A 23,004-nucleotide genomic window follows, 5' to 3' on the forward strand; every position below is an offset into this window, starting at 1 on the left:
ACTGCATGAAAAAAAAAACTGGTTTCACTTTCAAACAGATGTAATTTACCTTAAATAATTGTATCTCAATCTCTAAATTGAACTTTAATCACATACAGGAGGCTCTTGCAGGGTCTAGCAAGCTATTAACATAGCAGGGGATGAGAAAATCTTAATTAAACAGAACTTGCAATAAAGAAAGCCTAAATAGGGCTCTCTTTACAGGAAGTGTTTATGGAAGGCTGTGCAAGTCACATGCAGGGAGGTGTGACTAGGGTTCATAAACAAAGGAATTTAACTCCTAAATGGCAGAGGATTGAGCAGTGAGGCTGCAGGGGCATGTTCTATACACAAAAACTGCTTCATTAAGCTAAAGTTGTTCAGGTGACTATAGTGTCCCTTTAAGTTTCTTGCATTATAAACTATGAAAGAAGCACAAACAGATATGGTGCTTGGCGTATCTCTTTAGTCCTGCTTTCATCAAATGACAATTTATATATTTTTTTCTTTTTTTTTTTTACATAACAACCATATTATATATAAAAAACAAGGACTATTTAGGGAATAGTATGTTAGGGAATTACCTGCTTGGAAGATTTCAGATTTTTTAGGCGCCGTAAATTAACGCTACTTCCTCTATGGAAACTTTGTAACTATTTAAGTAATCACTGATAGCGTCTCTCTTTTATTACTGTGAATTGAAAGTGAAAATTTCTAAAGAAAAAATGCTTTATTGCAGTTATATACTGGCTTGGATTCGTGTCCAAGAGCTGTCCTTCCACTTTCACCTACTTCTAGCACAGAATATTTATCATCAGCAGAACTGTCACTTCTAGAAATGTATGTACAACCAAATAGCTAGAAGTTGGCTTTTTTTTTTTTTTTTTTTTTACCAGTTAGTGGTGACCCAAAGTCCTATTTTAATCTGAAAGGTGAGAGTAACACCTTTATATGTCATCCAGGAATTCTGGAAAACAAAAATTAGGTCCAGTATGCAGTCTTATATTCAGCAATCTTTTGTCGGTAAAACACAAGAAAACACAACATTTTGACAATGGCCAGATACTAAGACAATAAATTTATGTGACCATAAATAAAGAGTCCTGAATTTGAGAAGGTGTGCTGTCAAGCAGTCAGTCCTGGCACAGCTAGGGCATAGGATGCAAATGAAGGTAGAGAAATGGAATGAAGAGAGACACTCAGCGGGGATAATATACAAAGTGGGAGGGAGAGAGAGAGGAGGTATGGCAGGAAAGTGAGGTCTCATTAAGGATCCATATTTTTGTGCCCCCCTCCAAAAAATGTTTGCACCAGGTCCCTCTCCTTTTTATTTCCATCATTGCAGGGGCTGTAAGGGCCAATGTGGTAGCAATACACCTGCAGGCATTCGATCCATATGGTACTTTGCCAGTAGTTACTGCATCAAGTAATGTAGGTGTTTTCTCTGCTGCACTCCTGCACTAAGCCCATCGACAGCATTTCCTGTGTGGCAGAATGAGGTACCGTCACTGTAGGAGAAGTGACAATTATTTAAGTGAAAGTTCTATTCTGATTGCGGCTTAAGTATGCCTCTCTAAAGCAGCCCTGCACCGTTGGAAATATTTAGATAATTACACTTCCCATCAGAAACTGCCTATATATTCATATTATAAGAGGTGTAAAAAGTGGGGTGTATTCTTAAAGGACTAATTTTCCAATACAAAGCACTCTTTTGTGCCTTCGGCAATTGCCATTAGCCAATGTCTTGTTAGTCACTTCTACTTTACAGTGTGATAGAGTATTAATGTTTGAAATTAGATAGTATTAATATTGTTGTTGCATATTATTTCTACTGATCATTTTTCGTTATACTTATTATACAAAAAAATTAAAAGGAAATAAAATATATATATATATATATATATATATATATATATATATATATATATATAATAAAAAAAACAAAAAAAAACACAAACTTTTTTTTACGTGGATCCATAGTATATATCACAGCCTTCACAAACCTGAGGACGGAACAAACTGGGTGACAATCAGTACGGATGTTAAAAAATAAAAGACAAAACATGTTGTGTAAACGTTTATGAAAACTGATCACTTAATTGCTCATCAAATTTTGTGAGAACGCACAGAAGATGTCTTCCGAGATGAAACTCTGAAACTCTAGGTGTGATGCACGTAGTATCTGCAGTATTTGCATAGTATGTGCACATGGTATTAGTTTGAGAGGTGCTGCCTTAACTTAAATCAAATTAAAAACAACAGTGGCGGTTGTTGTGGGGTGCATGTCACAATTGTGAGTTGTAGAACCATAGACGGCAGATGAGAACCATTCGGCCAATCTAGTCTGTCCAATTTTCTAAATACTCTCAATAGGTCCCTGGCCTTATATTATAGCTAGGATAGCCTTATACCTATCCCACGCATGCTTACATTCTTTCACGGTGTTGACATCTACCACTTTAGCTAGAAGGCTATTCCATGCATCCATTACCCTCTCAGTAAAGTAATATCCAAAATAAGGAGTTTCTCGGCTCCACCTTTGGAATACGGAAACTTAACCTACTGTGTGACATGCAGATGAAACCATAAACAAAAATTCATGTTTGTTCCATCTGTGATGAAGTTTGCAAAGAAACACATTAGACATGGGACACAATATCCGATTTCGGGTTTCATAGACGGACCCTACACAACAGTATAATTATTGAGGTAGCATATTGTCTGATCAAGAGATTCTACTGGCCTAGATAACAAAATTAATTTCCTAGGTTTCTGCACAATCCAATCGTGAATGAAAAGTTGGCTGTGAGTGGTATTTTTTTTATTAACTTTCTTTCCCACGGTTTGTATCATACAGTGAGGCAGTCAAGGCACAGCCTGGGCATATTATGTAAACTATTTCTGCTCCCAGGGTGCCAAGCACACACGAAAGCAAGAAATGCCCATATATGGCAGTGTAGAGGTTGTCCATGGCAAATCCCAAATACTTTAACGTCCCATCAGCTGCAGAGTCGGAAAACAATGCATATGTGTCCTAAGAAGGTCCTCTATTTACAGATCTTTACAAATATCAAGTCAAGCAAAATCCTGATATAGTCATAGCCTGAGCTATAAAAAGAGCTTTTAATATTATTTGTATGGCAAAGTTCTACATACTTGGGACAATATATATATATATATATATATATATATATATATATATATAGAAGATGTTCTTTCTAGTCCTCTACAAGTTAAAGGAGATTCTTACTTTGACAATGCAGGTATCGATTTCCTTTTCTCTTTGTGTCAGGTTCTCGTAACTCATTGCATCTCTTTAAACATCATTGTGTTTCTTGTACAATGATCTGCCATGTACACAATTACCAATGTGGGCCTACACTGGAATGGGCTATTGGGAATCTTCGTTACTGGAAGATAAGTGGCACAGGGCTCCGGAAACTTGAGCTACAGAGATTTCTTGACAGATCTATTCCACTCTGCAAAATTTAACAGGTTTCTTTATTTCAGCTTTGTCTTAAATATGCTAGACACTCGCAATCAGCCTGCTCATGGAGTTTCTAAAATAACAGGAAACATAGGTTTTAACGTTTCTACGCATAGAGATGTTAAACTGTTCGAATTTAAGATGTTGCTATTATTGTACTTGTCAATCACAGAGGGACTTGTCAATCATAGACTACTATGTAGACAGTACAGAATGCACAATGAAATCTTAAAGTACCACTCCACATGCACAAAGCACTTCAGGCTGCTATGAGAAAGCGGCACTTTTGTAATTAAATTATAAAAGACCCCATGGCTGTCTGATCCAATGAGCTAAGGGAAGTGGTAGGTGCGCTCTACTTAAGCATGCATGCTTTCTCCCCTATTCCAAGATCTCCCATCAGACCAGCGTTCTTCCTGAACGCTGTTGCAGTGGGTGCGCGAGTAAAAGCTAAAAACGTGTGCACACAGAGAGGGCCGGATTCAGAGACTTCTCGACGAGAAAGACTGACTTATTATTTCCCCGTAAAGGCAATGGAAGACTCTTCTGTGGAAGAAAGATGGGAGGTGTGCAAAGGCTGCATTCATAAGAACTGCATCTTCTGCAAGATTTTTTTTTTATATATACTCCCAATGATTACACGCGAAAAAATATATGAATTGAATTAATGTTTTCATTAAAGGTATATCTGCTAAATAGGGATTTCCCCTTCACTTTTTGGAGCGGAGTGTTCATTTAAGCTATCCTAACTGATCTTAAACACCGTTCACTAAGGCTTCGATTTAATTCTCTCCAAACGATTCAATACTGTTAGAATAACTATCTCTAAATGATTTATCTACAGAAGTTCCCATAGACTTTAATGTTGACTTCTGCAGGTAAATCATTGGGAAAGTTTTTTGTAACATAATTGAATCATTTGGAAAGCTTAGTAAATTGAGGCCTAAGTTAAGAATTTGGGCCAGAATACCAAAATAAGAAAAAATAAGTTTAGCGATGTCAGGCTAAAGTTTGCAATTGAAAGTTTAGTAAATAACTCCATCTGCTGGCTGTAATGACCGAACGGTTATCATGTAAAATGATTTGGTGGACTGAGCATCATTAGTGTGCGAGAATCTGCTTTATAACAGTACAATCTATTACGGTAGTATATCATAAAAACAAAAAGCGATCGTACAATACTGTTTTATCTACAAACGTTAAAAGGGGAACATTACATCTTTGGATATTACACCAACTGAATTACACATGATTGAATATCACCTACAAGTTGTGTTACGCTTTAGTCATTTGAGGGTCCGTTTAAATGTATGTAAAATATTTGCATTCAATGCCACAATCCAGTTAATTCCTGGCACAATTAGGGAAGTAGGATAAACTGAAACATTGTTTCTATTTCGTCTTCTTCATTTATATATTGTCTTTGTTGACTGACAGGTACAAAGGGCAGAAATTAAAACAATGATTGATATGGAGCGAAGATGGAGGCACCCAGTTCCAGGATCGAGGTGAATGAAGCAATACAGATGTCTACATTTGTTATTATTTGTTTTTCAGATTATACAAATACAGTAGGTAAATACATGGGATATCGTCCGTGTAAGTGCTGCTTGTGCGTGAAAAATGCAAAAAACTTCACTTTTACTGGCGATATCATCGTTGTAATACATTTTACTGTTTTGAAACACTAATATTTGTGTTCAGCGAAGTCTCCCGAGTACAACAGTACCCCTCATGTACAGGTTTTATGGTGTTTTCAAAAATTACAGCGTCAAATATAAGGCTTGTGTTTCATTTTTTTCACATTAAAATTCGCCAGATTGCTTACGTTGCCTTTATGACCCCATGGTAGCCCAAGAATGAAAATTACCCCTATGATGGCATACTATTTGCAATAGTAGACAACCCAAGGTATTGCAAATGGGGTATGTCCAGTCTTTTTTAGTAGCCATTTGGTCACAAACACTTGCCAAAATTGGCGTTTTTTGCATTTTTCACACACAAACAAATACTAACGCTAACTTTGGCCAGTGTTTGTGACCAAATGGCTACTAAAAAAGACTGGACATACCCCATTTGCAATACCTTGGGTCGTCTACTATTGCAAATGGTATGCCATTATGGGTGTAAATTTATTTCCTGGGCTACTATACAGTCTCAAAGGCAACGTAACCAATCTGGCGAATTTTAGTTTCAAATGTAACACGCTATATTTGACCCTGTAACTTCCCAAAACACCATAAAACCTGTACATAGGGGGTACTGTTTTACACGTGAGACTTTGCTGAATACAAATATGTGTATTTTATTGCAGTAAAAGCAAACAGTATTATGACACTGACAGTTAAAACGTCATGTAGAACTAAAAAAATACAAAAAAAATCTTATTTTCTCCCATTTTTTTCATATTAAATTATGTTTCATAGCTAAATATTTGATATTAAATGAAAGCCCTGTTTCCCCTGAAAAAAATGATATATAATAAGGGGGTTGCATTTAATATGAAAGAGGTGAATTACGGTTGGACAGATATATAGCGCAAATGCTAGGTTTTGTTTACATTTTGTTTCGTTCACAACTTGTACATTTGGCTGCGGTCTTAAGGGGTTAATAAATTAGGTATTTGCTTATTTATTTATTTTTATTCTTAAGAGGCAGTGAGTGTGGCAAGAAATGTTTCAGATTTGCCAATAAATATTTAATGTATCAAGTTTTATTGCTGAAAAAAAAAATATTAAATCTATTTATTGCAGTAACTCATTTTTTTAACACTCCTTTTAGGTCTGCTTCGGATTCCCCCCCTTTTTTTACAACAGATAATTAACACAGGAATTTACGCAGTCACAGACTGATAGAAGAATATTACTGATGACCATGAATCTCTGTCAATGGCAATCTAATTAGACAAGATTGGCAGATATTTCTAATATAGTGACCCAGACAAGAATGGTGTAACTGTAAATACAAATGGAATTGCAAGTATGTGATACCAGTTACTGTAGAAAATGTTGACCGTTACTGGACCAACCAATTACTTTATATACCATGTCCCATTAATCTGAAGTGGTCATAGTTCATAGAGTCTCTATGTGCAGCTTTTCGCTTTGACACACTGCACATAGAGATTAACCCCTTAGCAAAGTTCCAGGTTGGCGAACATAAATTTGGTGCATCTAACACCAGTTATCACCAGTAGTGATATGCCCCGCCCCCCACCTGTGCTACCCCTGTCTTCTTTGGCGAGAGCGAGTGATGACAACCAAGGAGGATCGGGCTGAGGGAACCATACTCAATGATGAAAACACTGTTTTTTGTTTGGAGTAATAATTAGGAACAAGCTATTATTCCGCAGCTGTGATTAGAAGGCCACTTTTTACCCTACAGCTTAAAGGAGAGGTTATTTTGCAATGAGTTTTTGGGTGACTTCCCCCGTCTACTGTCAAAAGGTTTGACAGGTCTGACAAAACTGATTCTCTTCTTGGAACCCAATGCCCTACTAGCACCTCATCAGCACTTGCAGCCTGTCATAACCAGCCTGGTTGCATGGCTTTGGACAAATAAGATATTGTCCAGATAATGCTACCACGCGTGCTGGGAGGTTTATCACAAAGTGTGGGGTACAAACTGCAGTCCCCAACATGACAGGAGTCATCTTCAGTCTGCTGCTTCCTGTGCTTGGCATGCCTTATAGAAAGGAACTGCAGTCTGTCTTCTCCCTGTGCTTGGCATGCCTTATAGATAGGAACTGCAGCCTGCCTGCTTCCTGTGCTTGGCATGCCTTATAGATAGGAACTGCAGCCTGCCTGCTTCCTGTGCTTGGCATGCCTTATAGATAGGAACTGCAGCCTGCCTGCTTCCTGTGCTTGGCATGCCTTATAGACAGGAACTGCAGTCTGCTTACTTCCTGTGCTTGGCATGCCTTATAGATAGGAACTGCAGCCTGCCTGCTTCCTGTGCTTGGCATGCCTTATAGATAGGAACTGCAGCCTGCCTGCTTCCTGTGCTTGGCATGCCTTATAGACAGGAACTGCAGCCTGCCTACTTCCTGTGCTTGGCATGCCTTATAGATAGGAACTGCAGCCTGCCTGCTTCATGTGCTTGGCATGCCTTATAGACAGGAACTGCAGCCTGCCTACTTCCTGTGCTTGGCATGCCTTATAGATAGGGACTGCAGTCTGCCTGCTTCCTGTGCTTAACACAATATGAATAATCGAGCTGTAGTCTCCGAGATGGCAAGTTCATATCCTCAAACTGCTTGTTCTTTTCAAACAGACAGTAAATAGTTAGAATGAGTATCCTTCCCAGCCTATACTTGCCACAACATAGAGATAGGAGCTGCAGTCTGCCACAAAGAGAGTCCTCCTCCCAGTCTGACCATTTCCTACAGTTGTCATTTCATAGACAGGTGAACTGCAGTTAGAAGCATCCTTATATTTCAACATCATAGAGATGGACGCTGCAATCCTATAGTCAGCATGCTTTTTGTGTTTATCATGGACTCAGAGACAAAACTCATAGCATAAACAAACAAACTCAGTGGTCTAGGTACATTTACTAGCAGATCACCCAAGTACCTATGCTTCGGGTGCACAGCATTTTTTACCAATGAAAAATGTCCATTTGATAACCCCTCTACGGAACGGATACAAATATTTGCAGTACCACCATCACAGAATAGCGATGTTTTACTTTTTTTTTTACCTTAGTGCTACTGCAGTTACCTATTCTGCAATTATTTGCATAAAGATAGGAGCTGCTGCCCGCAATACGAGTCCCCTGCATTCCTCCTGATTTGTTATAGTCAGTGTTACCCCCCATTTACAATAAGGTATCTGGGGCACTCTGCCTTTTTTTAATGGTTCCAATGTATTCAGCAGAATATCTCTAATAAAATATCCAACGCATTTCAATTCTTTAATAAGCGAAGCGTGTAGTACATTATGGCTCTTTAAATATTGCACCTATTTCCATCTAACATCCATAAACCCTATGTTAAAAACACTCCATGAACCAGCAGGAAACCCTTTCTACATTGCACATTACCCCCAAATTACCATAAGCAAATTCCTTCAAATAGATGTTAGTCTACTAATCAGCATGCTCTATCCAACACAGCGTAAAAAAAAAAAAATTATTATCCATTGACACACCATATTGGTAAATGTGTTGTTTATTTAAAATGTTTTCTTAACTAACAGAGTCAAGTATTATGCAGTCAAACTGTCAAAAGCATAGCTCATAACAGTACACACTATGCAATTGTATTCACATCCGCCAGGGGAATGTCAGAAATGTTGCCCTCCTGGCTACTAAGCTAGTTTTCTGACTAATTGCGTTAGTCATATACAAACGTCCGAACAGTAACGATCATTACAGCCAATGAGAGGGGTGTAATCCAAACACCATAAAGATAACTAATTAAAGGAAAGTTACATTAGACTGCCATTGGTTATAGAATCCAAGTATTCGAGGGACAAGACACTGGCACCCACAAAATAAAATCTTTTATCTATTTATTCCCAAAACCTGAGATTGATTTATTTACAATATCACCATTAAGTCAAAGCATTGCTTAAGGTACTATACAGCAATGCTAATAAACAACACATTATTTATGGTGGGTACTCATCCTGAGAAGTACAGGAAAGTACCAAAATCTTTTTATAAGTGAAAGGGAGAGCACTGGAACTTTTATTCCCCTAAATAAAGCACTGGCTATGTATAATTTAGATAGTGAGCAGTAATGTTTTGCATGACCACCTTTAAAAACCCCTTTCTTGTACCTTCAAAACTGATCAGACTTAACTATATGGTACAGAAATAAACACTTTCCTTTTTATGTTCTGTTCAACAAGGTCTGAACATCTACATTCTTGTGGTCATATAGTTTTGTGGTTTATACTCGCATAAAATGGCTGTGGATTGGCTAAAAATGTGTACGCTGTGGGAAGGATTGGCCAAAGCCAATGTGACGCCTGGTCCAAGGACAATTCACTACCCACTCCACTCACTAAACACTACTCCTACACCTATATCTACAGCATACAAATATATTTTTTCCTTTGTGCCCCAAGTTATATTTCACTTCTCTGCCTCCCACAGCGGATTTCACCCTTTTAACTTCCCTACAATGGATTGAGATCATAAATTCCATATATCAAAGTTCCCCCAATTCATCACCCACAAGTTACCCCCTCAATTTATTGCACCCACCATGCTCCCCCCACCCCCAGTCAAATTCAATTGAAATCACTCCTCCCAGTCAACACTGAGACAGCAAATAAAAAAAAAATATATATATATATATATAGACACACACACATACATACACAGTGTGACGCATGTCTAACATACTCATTGGTACACTTCCCATATAAATGTACAGTATTCACATACCCATCATAATATTCTGAGATACAGATGATCTATATACTATGTCACAGGTCTGTCACAATTTAGTACATCTGCTTCGTACATATGTATACATCTAAACTACTTTGAGCCCTGTGAAAACCCCTTCTATTTATACCAGGGGGCCTACGACGTGAGGAATCAATGACACATCCCGAATGCTGTCTCCACTGGTACTGGAGAATGTTTTGCATGCAGCAAAATAGTTGGTGTGTCTATTCATAACATGCACATACAAAGAGACAGAGAGGTATGTAGAGTTTTGGTTGCCCCTTTTTCATGTCTCGGGGGCTACCTGCTGCTTGTTAACCAGGTAGTCGTCACCCGGCAAGAAAATGTGACAGAATAACAGATTCATGAAAGAGACACAGGAGAGATTAAAGGAATATATACCAGCAGTCCATTCTCTGCCAACAATCACAGCAACAGTGATAATTGTTGCTTTGAGAAGAACACAATACATGAATGCCTATATTCCCCCCCCCCCCCTCTTTATGAAATATTCATATTGACTGAAATTCCAACCCAGTCAAGAGAGATATACTGAGAGAATACATTTTACAGTATTTTTCCTATGCCTGAAATTTTTAGACACTGGGTGGAGCTACCACTGTCTAGAAGTGTCAATCCCAAGGAATTTGCTTTATCTGTTGTGGATGTCGTGGCCTGCGGGATCCTCCATAGACCTCTTGCACAGTACAGCAGTGATGTTTGCATGAACTGAGGACGGCCCGTCGGAAGAAGATGGTGGCAACTCCAAAATCAGTAAATGGTAGTAATACACAGTATCACCTGGTAGCTTTACCTTTATGTCATATAATGTTTCCTTGATAAAGGCAACCAGGAGGTGCCGAAACGTTGGGGGGGTTACTTTTTGTGTCCTGTTTCTGCCCTATTAGGCTTGTGTTTTTTTTTATTTATTTTTTGTGCCTAATTTTGTCACTTTAATTATAATTGTTTGTTTTTGCCTGTATCTGATATTGGCTTATTAAACCAGGTTAAGTGACTATTGTGGCTTTTTTTGGTGTGCATTCTCTTTCTTGTTAGCTTTACCTTTACACCCATGTGCCCCACATGTCCCAAGTCAGTCCATGCAATCTGGAGAAAGACTGAATCGCTGATGTTTGAGATAGCGGTCCATGCATTGCATCTTTCCATGGACTAATGGTGGCGGATGAGGCTGCTTACAAACACAAGTAGGGTATGGAAGAGGAGCCGTCAGTGCTGCAGCCTGACAGAAACATGCTTTTTACTCTGCAAGGACAGGGTTGTGATCTTGACTACTTACTTTGAAGGAACGGGACTGTAATATAGCAGGAACAGGATTGACTTGATCTTAGACTAAGAATAGACACAATTGCAAAGACTGGCTTAACAAGAATGGGTTTGGACCTGATGCAATGAGATGGCTCCATAAGACTGAAGATGACAGACTCAGCCTTGGCTTTGACAGGGTTAAAGTAAATAGGACAGTGACTTGGATTTGGACTTGGTAGAGTTACAGGTAGTGGTGCAAGACTGACAGAGGAAGGGTCTAATTCAGATCTTGAGCAATATTAATTTTCATTTGTATGGATAGTAAGTAGCAGAGCTACAAAGCTCCTGGGATTGATCTGACATTTGTACTGTCAAAGCCAAGTGGATCCAGTATTAAACATTAGTGCTAGTGTGCAATTCCTAAATGCAACACAATGGACTGCTACTAAATGAAGTTTAGAGTAGTTTTCAATCCAGTAATGGTAATCGGCAGAGTTTTCTGACAGTTTTCACGGTTGCCTTTCTTTATTTCCTTGCTCAGTCCTCCAAGCTTTTGATAGAAGTTTCCTCAATAAATGTAGAGTGTTCATTGACCATGCATAAATCCATTTATTCATTATTCACTAGTGCTCCATCTGGACTGTGTGACTGCCTTCACCTTACCCTTCTCTGACCCTCAGGCCTCAATACAGTCTATTGCTTGTACTCTCTGTTTATCTCCCACACCCATCTATTCTGTTTAGAATTACCTAGTCTACACCAATTACCAAATTCTGTTGGTACACAGGTTGCCAATCTGCTCAGTCTGACCTTGTTGCATTCTGTGAATATATCAAATATCAGCGAAGTCCCAAAGACAACCAATGGTACAACCCATTCAGGACGATGGCTGCTAAAAGTCTACAATTTTGTAAACCACAGTACTGAAACAAGACAGCCAGGATTATTTAATGAGGTTGGGAGCTGACAGGAATAGACGAGGGAAGTTCAAATTTTAGACCAAACTAGTTGTGCTAGAACAAAGTTGGAGAATTAACTAGTAAAACCGTGATAATTAAAATTGTAGGAAATAATCAGGATGATAAAAAGGCTCAGAAAATCAGACATCAGAGAGTTAGAAATGACTTGAAGTGGTAAGTTTGTTAATGAAGTACAATTCATGGGATCCTCTAAAAGAAGTTGGCAGAGAGCTATATAAAAGTTGTTTTATCAGAAGGTTGCCTATCTCTGCCGATCTAAATGATCACATGGTTGTACTTAAGTGGCTTATCTTTAATGAGAGTAAATAAATAATATTAAACGCTAGTGGAAATGCCACCACAACTATTAACACAATGGGCTGATTTTAAGCTGTTTTTCAAATATTGTTTGTAATGTGCTGGCTTTTAAGATTTAGAGAGAGATTGACTGGGACAGCACCATTCTCCACTCTCGATAAACAGAAACTTCCCCTCTTCGAGAATTCTGTTTTCACATATAAAATGTGAATCATTACCGTTGTACTTTCAACTGTGACCAATATTAGCAGGTTATTAATAATTTTATGTCTGTGCAACGAAGGCTTGGCATATTTTTCACCTGAACCAGTTTTGTCCATCCACCTGCTCACATATAAGGAGGTCGACAATATACATAGATTTAATCCTTCTATGTTGAAATCCTCGCGTTTTCTTTTTCACTTGCTAGTTTTCCTTGACCCATACGGTCAATGGGCTGAGTTAATTAACTCCACATCATTGTTAGATGGTTTATTCTAAAGAGACACATAAATCAACTTGGCCATTTCAGAAGTCATGATGCAGGGTCTACAAAATAGAATAATTCTTAGAAAGTAGTAAATGATACAGCTGATTCAGTGAACAACAAATAAAAACGGAGTTTGCTGTTTTTTCAATACATGATATTGTAATAGGGGAAAACCAATTGGCCATCTCATTCTCTAACCAATGGTAAAAGTCCATTAGTACAAGTACCACAATCTTTATCCAACCCAAATCTTGCCAAATGCTTGACTGATTATATTCCACATATAATGTTATGGGACAGATACACAAATGCAAATTGTAAGATTTGAATTACCCCAGTTTTGCTATCCCCTAATTCAAATTACACTGCGAAAACAAATGTATTTAATTTTTCTCTTAAATTTTTAAAAATTGAATAAATAAAAACAATCAGTGTAATTACCACTTTTTTTGATACCTGCCCTGAAATTACTTATTACAGACATCACACACACCCCTCCCCGCAGATCAAATAAAAAATAATCCCGAAAAATAATTTCCATTAAACAGACCTTCCTGAGAGCAGTCACCTGCCCTATACAATGCCATGTAATAATTCCCAAACCATACACTCTAGCCTAGCAATAATAGTAATATCTATTATGCCCATGATAGCTAGGCACCATGGGAAATAATGTACACAATGGCTGAAGAGTCAAAACTTAGCCTTCATTGACCTACCTTATAGGTATGCATGGATTAGGCTTTAGTGTTACGAAAAGAAAATCTGGGCTACATTAGCTATATATCATTATTTAGGCTTCTATCATATTTCATTCATATGACTAACTGTGATTTTTACTATTATTCCAATTTTAAGGAATTTCAAATTATGGGCCAATGACAGTCAAGTTTGTGAACCAAGATGGAGAATATTTTTTCCAATTTAGGACTACAATTTGTAATTCCCTGGATAATTACTGGTTCATTGAATAACCCAGTTTAAGTAAATATTCACATTTATTATTATCCTACTCTGTGTAGGTTCTGTTATATTTCCCATACATAGGCTATTATGATGAAAGACAAAAAAAAAAAACACAAAAAAACTTAAAAAGTGGTCTGTCACCACAACATCATTTCTGAGAATGTCTTAAAAAGATAGAAACTTTATAAAAAATACTCATATTGACTGTGCTGGGATTTCATTGAAATTCCAACAAAACCAAAATATACCATAAGACAAAGTAGGGATTACTCTGGTGTACGCCTGAAAATTACAAAACTTGGCTAAAGTCATTTTAAAAACTCTAAAATAGGAAAAAAAACTATTTCATAATAGGGCAAATTAAAAAAAAAATTGAACCCTCCAATCACCAGCCAAAACAGCTACGGTGATGATCAATTGCATTTTAAATAGAATTGAACAGACTTAATTATTAATTAGCCATACCTGGTAATTCATAGAAAAACTGTCAAACAAAACTACAAAAAAAGACTAGATAACTCCGTTGATCATAGCAAGCCCGAACCCCTTAGTCTTTGTCATTCATTTTATTCCATTAATACCAGCCACAATATGGTCATTTCATTTTTATTATAAGTCCAATACTAATATGGTCATAAAACAAGTATTATGGTTGTGCGCGACATTGATGCTGCGTTTTTAAACTGTTCTCCTGCATCAGGTCTTTTTGAACTCAACAAAAAGCTATAACACAGTGAGGGAGTTTAAGCATGTGTGGGATAGGCATAAGGCTATCCTCGACCTAAGATAAGGCCAGGGACTAATTAAAACTATTTCAAAATATTGGGCAGACTAGATGGGCCAAATGGTTCTTATCTGCCGTCACATTCTATGTTTCTACAATGCAACATGACACTGCAGTTTTCTTTTCTCTAAAATATTAGTTTACAAACCCAGTTAAAACGACCATGTCAATATCAAAGAGTTGGGGAAAAATATTCACGTAGCCGAGGTTAACGGAATAGTCAGATTCTAAAATAGAAAGTCTTAAAACATTTTCTCCAAAAAAATATTAAGGGTAACAAGATTTATTTGAAAGTTGACAGTCAACACAATCTTCGAAATATATTTGTATCTCCGAATATAGCTACTAACAATGTACCTAGAAAAGGGAAAAATAGAAAAAGAAGAAAGCTCCATTCAGAGCTAAATGAATTCGTAAACTGTGCTCGATTTCCAGTTCACAACCAAGTGTGGGGAAAAAATGCAGCATGCATTCCAGAACAGCCTTGCTCACGAGTGACTTTATCAAATCGTAACCTACTCACAGAAACAAAACTATGAGACAACGCCAAGTTGAAGCAATACACGGTAAATGAGCAGTAAAACACTGTGTCCAGGATATGCACTGATTACTAATCGAAATTTCACAACAGCGCCGAGAGAATAATTCTGGATTTTGTATGAGGATTGCATAACGCTGACTGAAAATGTATAAAGAGGAGGAGCAGCTATAAAACATAGCATGGACAAAGTAATAAATGTCACTCGGGATTCACCTACAAGACTCTTTGTAAAGATTGTATTCTCACCTAAACAGTTACTTCAACCCAAAAACTGGGTTTTCATAAAACACTGTTATTTGTTAAAGTAACATTTTGTGAGATGGTCCACTCCCCACAACCCCCTAAATATTACATTGACATTAACCTGGCCAGAATGTAGATCTGTGCTAGCTAATGGCGTAAGTTGGAGATGAAGCTACACATTGCACAGCTAAGGGGTTAATCTCTTTATGTGCAATATACCATAGAAACTTCAATATACCGGCTTCCGACCTCCCGGTTGACTCACGGATTAACGTATCTGGTTTCTTCCCATTTGAGTTGATCACATGGATTCTGTACTCTTGATTGGCCAACGGTTTTTGGAATTTGGACGCAGCTTACTTGAACTGACAACAAGGCTACCGATCAGGGCCGGCGCCAACTATAGGCGAAGTAAGCCGTCATAGGGCGCACGTTTGTAGGGGGTGCCATAGCCGCCCAACTGCGTGCAGCGTTTCTACATGTGCCACGGCGCAGGCAAGCTGCACGCGGCACTAAGAAGAGGGTAGCGTGGGTGCTGCATTGAAAAGAGCATTTAAGCGAGCGCCATAAATCTAATTGCAGCTGCATATTAAACCTTGGTGGTCCCACTCCAGCTCCTCCATCTTCCAAGAAGGAGCTGGAATTCAAATTAGCCGGGTGCCCCGATAGTCATTAAATTGTCACTAGAATGGAAGAAGGAGGAGTAGGGAGGGGGGTTGCAGACCCTCCTTGCCCTGTTGCTGACCCAACCTGAACAAGTCCAGTAGTAGAGGGATCAGGAGTATTGGCCGAGTGAAAAACGAGGTGCTGTACCTATTTATTTTATTAACATACATGCCCCTTGTAAATATAGGCTAGGGGACAGCATCAACTTTATTTAGAGGTTTGAGGGGCTGCATAAAATTAGTTAGGGCTTAATCTCAAAATAAAGTTGGTGCTGTCCCTATAACCTCATAATAAAATATATGAAGTCCCCCTAATCTCAGGACCGGAGATTAGGAGACATCAATTATTTTATTATGAGGTTATGCGGACAGCATTAACTTTATTTTGTTGATGGTTTAATAAAGTTGGTGCTGCTCCCATAACCTCATAATAAAATAAATGATGTCCCCAATCAGGGCCGTCATCAGGGGTTGACAACAGGGGGCCCAGCCAGTGCCACCTTCTTTTTCCAGCTGCTAATCACTCCAAACAATCCGAGCCCCGCAGCCGTCAGAGCATTGCCACAGGTTAATATGGCAAAGCTCAGCATGGCACGCATGCCATTCTCGCAAGAGTTGCAGTGAGAAGCAGCTTAAAAGACAAGATGGTACTGACTCGGCCCCTTCTCACTATGTTGCACCGCTTCCTCTCATCTCATCCTGACTCATAACCAGGTACTTCCTTGCACTATACACACTGCCACGTCTCACTTCACTCTACCACCTTGCACTATACACACTGCCACCTTGCACTATTTAGACTTCCAATATACACACTGCCACCTTGCACTATGTATACTTCCACTTTACGCACTGCCACCTAGCACTATGTACACTTCCACTATACATACTGCCACCTTGCACTATGTAGACTTCCAATATACACACTGCCACCTTGCACTATGTAAACTTCCACTTAACACACCGCCACCTTCCACTTTACACTCTGCATCCTCTACACGTACACTGCACCCACTTCACACTATATCCACTACACACACTGCAAAAAATAAAAAAGACACTGCACCCATTACACAAACACACAATCTGCATTAACCATATAAACAAACACTCTACATCTATTACAAACATTACACACACTGCATCTACTATACACGTACAACTCATCCACTATATACACCCTCCTGCATCCCACTACACACACTGCAGGAGGGGGCGGAGTCAAGGACAGAGCCAAGGGGGCGACAAAAAGAGGCTTTGCCTAGGGTAGCAAAAATTCTTGCACCAGCCTTGCGACTTCCCTCCTGTCACGTTACCTTGGCTTTGTATTTCTCGGATGGAATTCTGGATCGTGACCCTGGCTTATTGTTATTAAGGGGCTACTTTTGGTCGAAGTAACCCCTTAACAATTACTCTCTTGTATGCACCCACAGACTGATACGTTGGCATTAAAACTGTGGCGTTACTCAGTAACTGCGGAATTGGATCATTCCCTTTTTTTCTTGGATTTGTATGTAATTGGTAATGCGCCATTTACTTACAACAAATATTGTCTCAAGTGACAAGATACTTTACTGATTGTAATAGATTGTTTAACTGCCTGAAGGTCCATAAAAAGATATTACAAAGCTGAAAGCAGATTCAAATCATAAAAATAACCACTACAGTGCACTGTAGGACTCCCCTAGCTCCATCCCTTGGGTAAGAGTCAAACCATTTTTGAAAGGCTTGATACTTACCTTTGTGCCCCCCATGCCTTTGGTCTCTCCTGCTCTTCAGATAAGTTCCATATTATCTTCTACACGTCCATTTTGGTATTCTCCTGTATACGCAAGAGTATAATAGTGAAAAACAACCTGGCGACTTCTTCTCAAAGCCAAACCTGTTAATGTAGGGGCTGATCGAGTTTTGCTTTTGGCTTAAGCCCCAGCTGTTTCTGGAACCTAACAGCGCCCCCGCTCTCAGCCAAACAACGTCTTCCAGATTTGTTGAAATTGTCATTGACAATTCAGTCGAAGGTTGCCTCTAGCTGTAGTTATGTTGCTTAGAAATCTTCTGCGATATCTATTGCAATCTGTTAAATTGATTTTAAAAGTAAAGGAATGTACTTACAAATGGCAACTTCATTTTCTTCTTTTTTTTTTTTAAATAGAAATAATTATAATAATACAAATTTATTTTTAAAAAGTACCTCAACTGAATTATTCACTTCACTAAACGTTATAATAGCATTTACTGGAGTCAAGGAACATGGAACTGCCAGTTCTAATGTAGTGGCAGTTCATCTTTATGGGTAGTCAATTTAGAGAGATCTTAGGGTAAAAAGGGGCTTAGAATTGTATGAAAAAAATCATTGGAGATACTAACATCTTGAGGGCAGGGACCCCCCAAACCTAAGTCCTCAAACTATACATCTCTGACTACTTAAAGAAACACATCAAGCACCATACGAACTACCGCCCATTATAGTGCTGTGCATGCACTAACATCCTCCAAGAATAATTTGCCCATCGGTTTAAGATCAGGGGAATATTACCTTTGTCATCTTGGAACCCCCAGCTACATCCAGCTTCTTTTGCGGGAGAAGCCAGATGTCTCCCCGATTAAGGGTCGCTCCATTTGCTGAGAGCACGCAACTAACCATCTCAGCCAATGAGAACCACCCTTGCTTATCTCAGTGGAGCTATCCAAAATATCCTTGCAGGAGAATCTGAACGCAGGCGTGCGGCTGCAGTAGGCCAGAGAGATCCCAGGTTAGATGTCAAACTGTTCTTAGAAACGGACTGATAAATTACTCTGGGAGGGTGCCAGAGCACTCCTGGCACCATAATCGCTACAGCATGATGTAGTTGTTAAGGTACTTGGAGAGCTCCTTCAACAAGGTTTAGATGCAGCAGGCTTTTATGTACATCCGTTAAATGTCATTATAAGAACGTTTGCATTTAACATTTGCTTTTTCGAAAGCAACATTTTAAAATGTGCATCAGGAATGGTATCCCAAAGAACCACTTTTAACAAGATCCTCCTCTCCTCTCCTTTTGATATGGTATATTTTAACCTGATAACGTTTATTTAGCAGGCACTAGGAGGATGACTATTCTTATTCACAACTTCATAATTTATTTGCATTTTCAACCGGTTCAAAACTGCGAATGTCAGTTTAATGGGTATATGTGCTACAAATATAGTTCCTATTCAGGAGGGTACCCGCTCAGATGTCACGATAGTTTAAGCTCATCTTGTCTCATTACAAAGAGAACGTAGGCCATTTGCATGTCAGACTGATCCCACGAAAGAGGGAGGCCCAGATCCAAAACTCAGTCTGGCTTTCTCTGCACCCAGACAATCGTTTCTGCCTTGTTAGGCCTCGTCAGTAAGATGTTGCCAATAACACTGTGCACCTTTCTCAGAATTCTCATATTCTCTGTTTTTGGTGCAATGTAACTTGCTAGAGTTCTCCCTAAGCATAAAGGGTAATCCAGACGTGGACCCCGTGCTCACTGTGCCTAGAGGGTTATCAGCTACACCTCGCTAGCAAGGCCCAAAGGAGACCAAAATGATTGTCCATGGTTGCCGTATCTCTCGTGCAGATTGAACATGCTGGGGCTTTGGTTCTGGACTCCCTTTAAGGGATGGATCAGTCTGATATTTAAATGGTATAGGTTCCCTCTGTAATGGCACAAGTGAGCAAAAATATTTTTTGAGACCTCAGCGGGGATTTACTGAAGGGCAAGCTACTGAGTTTCTCTAAGCTTTAGTGCATTCTCACAGTTCTCATATTCTCTGTTTTGTTGCAATAAAATAGCAAAGTTTAGGATAAATAGCTCAGCTGTGCCAATAGCAGAATTGAAGAATTTTTCCATGAGCTATTGTGATCTACATTTTGCAACTTTGTTTTAAAGTAACTACTATTCATTAGTAAATACAACCTAATAAATGTGAAAACAAGAGCATCCTCCGGCTCCAAACTGGATAAACACGTTTGTCTACAGACCACCATAGGAGTGAATTACAAAACAATTGGACTTGTGCAAATGAATCACACTGTACTATTTACAAATCTGCTTTCTATGGAGCAATCTGGAAAGGTGACAGTTTCCAAAGGGTTATTCACAAAAGTGTAACAGGTCAGGAATTCAAAGTACTTAAAACTTTATGCCAAAAGAAAAGAAAAAAAAACACAGCTGGCTGAAAAGTTTCCCATTTTGGCTACTGTGCCCAGTGAACATTCCTTCTCTAAAAATCCAATGACACCTTCTAGATCACTAGTAGGAATTCAGGCAATACTGACTATGAATTACAAGACATGCAATTCAACAACAACTAGAAAATTAACTGTTAGCTGATCCTGGCCTGTCAAAAGAATGTGAAAATGTATCTGTATTTAGCATTGACCAACTTCTAGCCACCAACAGGGATTGATAAGTGCCACACATCATTGGTACATTTTAAGATAAAATAAAAATATAATCTTTTTGGGCAAGTATGGTATGGTAGCATTATTAAAACAATATTATAGTATCCTAGCAGGATAGTAAATCATCAACACATTCTGTTACAAATACATGGGCCTATGCTGAGCAGCTTACTAAAAGTGAATCAGGGTTATTAATGCAAGATGAACATTTTAGGAATTCCATAAAGAATAGTTTAAGAGAGTCATGTACAAAAGGTAAGATCCACAGCGGTAGTAAAAATAACAACTCCCAAGGTCAGCAAAGCATCATGGGTGTTGTAGTTCTAAACACAGCACAAAGAGTCTGGCAACAGATCAAAGCCACTACCCCTTTAAACACATGAGACGCCCACAAGGGCTTTAAAACCTGTATTACGAGCAATTTTGGGGACAATGACGATGTGATCAATGGGTCCCCCAAAATACTCTCCTTCCCCACAACAACAACCCCGATCTGAGAGCAGCCTGCCAGGCTGGGTACTTACTGATCATCAATGAATGGCTGGCGGAGGGGGTAAAGCCTTGTCCCGGGTAGAACGCTGAGCAACAATGTAACCAGAAGATTCTGTGTTTCCCCAATTAGAAATAACCCTGGATCACTATCGGTGCCATTGATCTGAAGAGTATTGTAGATTTAGACATGATCCGAAAACCCCCATGCTGCTGCTCGGGCTAGAGACCGCCCTCGTGCTTTTTTTAAAAAGCTGGAAAGTCCCTAACTCGTACGCTGACTTCCTCCGATGGAAATCCCCTGTCAGCTCTGCCAGAACAGGCTCGTCTAACATAGCAAGCATGCAGAGCTACATGTTCTCAACCAATTACCCAGAGCATGCATGCACACACTATACAGAGCATACAGAGCATACACACACACACACACACACTATACAGAGCCTCACTATACAGAGCATGCACACACACACTATACAGAGCCTGCACACACTATACATAGCCTCACTATACAGAGCCTGCACACACTATACAGAGCCTGCACACACACACACTATACATAGCCTCACTATACAGAGCCTGCACACACACACACTCACTATACAGAGCATGCACACACACACTATACAGAGCCTGCACACACTATACATAGCCTCACTATACAGAGCCTGCACACACTATACAGAGCCTGCACACACACACACTATACATAGCCTCACTATACAGAGCATGCACACACACACACACACTATACAGAGCCTCACTATACAGAGCATGCACACACACACACTATACAGAGCCTCACTATACAGAGCATGCACACACACACACTATACAGAGCCTCACTATACAGAGCATGCACACACACACACACACACACACACACTATACAGAGCCTCACTATACAGAGCATGCACACACACACTATACAGAGCCTGCACACACTATACATAGCCTCACTATACAGAGCCTGCACACACTATACAGAGCCTGCACACACACACTATACATAGCCTCACTATACAGAGCATGCGCACACTATACAGAGCCTGCACACACACACTATACATAGCCTCACTATACAGAGCATGCACACACTATACAGAGCCTGCACACACACACTATACATAGCCTCACTATACAGAGCATGCACACACTATACAGCGCATGCACACACTATACAGAGCCTGCACACACACACTATACATAGCCTCACTATACAGAGCATGCACACACTATACAGAGCCTGCACACACACACTATACATAGCCTCACTATACAGAGCATGCACACACTATACAGAGCCTGCACACACACACTATACATAGCCTCACTATACAGAGCATGCACACACTATACAGAGCATGCACACACTATACAGAGCCTGCACACACACACTATACATAGCCTCACTATACAGAGCATGCACACACACACTATACATAGCCTCACTATACAGAGCATGCACACACACACTATACATAGCCTCACTATACAGAGCATGCACACACACACTATACATAGCCTCACTATACAGAGCATGCACACACACTATACAGAGCCTCACTATACAGAGCATGCACACACACTATACAGAGCCTCACTATACAGAGCATGCACACACACACTATACAGAGCCTCACTATACAGAGCCTGCACACACTATACATAGCCTCACTATACAGAGCATGCACACACTATACAGAGCATGCACACACACACTATACATAGCCTCACTATACAGAGCATGCACACACACACTATACATAGCCTCACTATACGGAGCATGCGCACACACACACTATACATAGCCTCACTATACGGAGCATGCGCACACACACACTATACATAGCCTCACTATACAGAGCATGCACACACACACTATACATAGCCTCACTATACAGAGCATGCACACACACACTATACATAGCCTCACTATACAGAGCATGCACACACACACTATACATAGCCTCACTATACAGAGCATGCACACACACACACTATACATAGCCTCACTAT

General features: G+C 39.4%; 1 protein-coding gene across 1 annotated transcript in view; it reads right to left on the reverse strand.

Moving 5' to 3' along the window:
• Positions 1-21,207, reverse strand: part of TRAF3 (TNF receptor associated factor 3) — a 97,788-nt gene extending 76,581 nt beyond the window's left edge. The window contains exon 1 of the mRNA XM_063440101.1: positions 21,021-21,207. Within this exon, the coding sequence (XP_063296171.1) occupies positions 21,021-21,027 (7 nt within the window). The 5' untranslated portion in view covers positions 21,028-21,207. The remainder of the gene's footprint in view (positions 1-21,020) is intronic.
• Between the last annotated feature and the right edge of the window lie 1,797 nt (positions 21,208-23,004).

The sequence above is a fragment of the Pelobates fuscus genome, chromosome 13, assembly GCF_036172605.1.
Source record: "Pelobates fuscus isolate aPelFus1 chromosome 13, aPelFus1.pri, whole genome shotgun sequence".
NCBI lineage: Eukaryota > Metazoa > Chordata > Amphibia > Anura > Pelobatidae > Pelobates > Pelobates fuscus.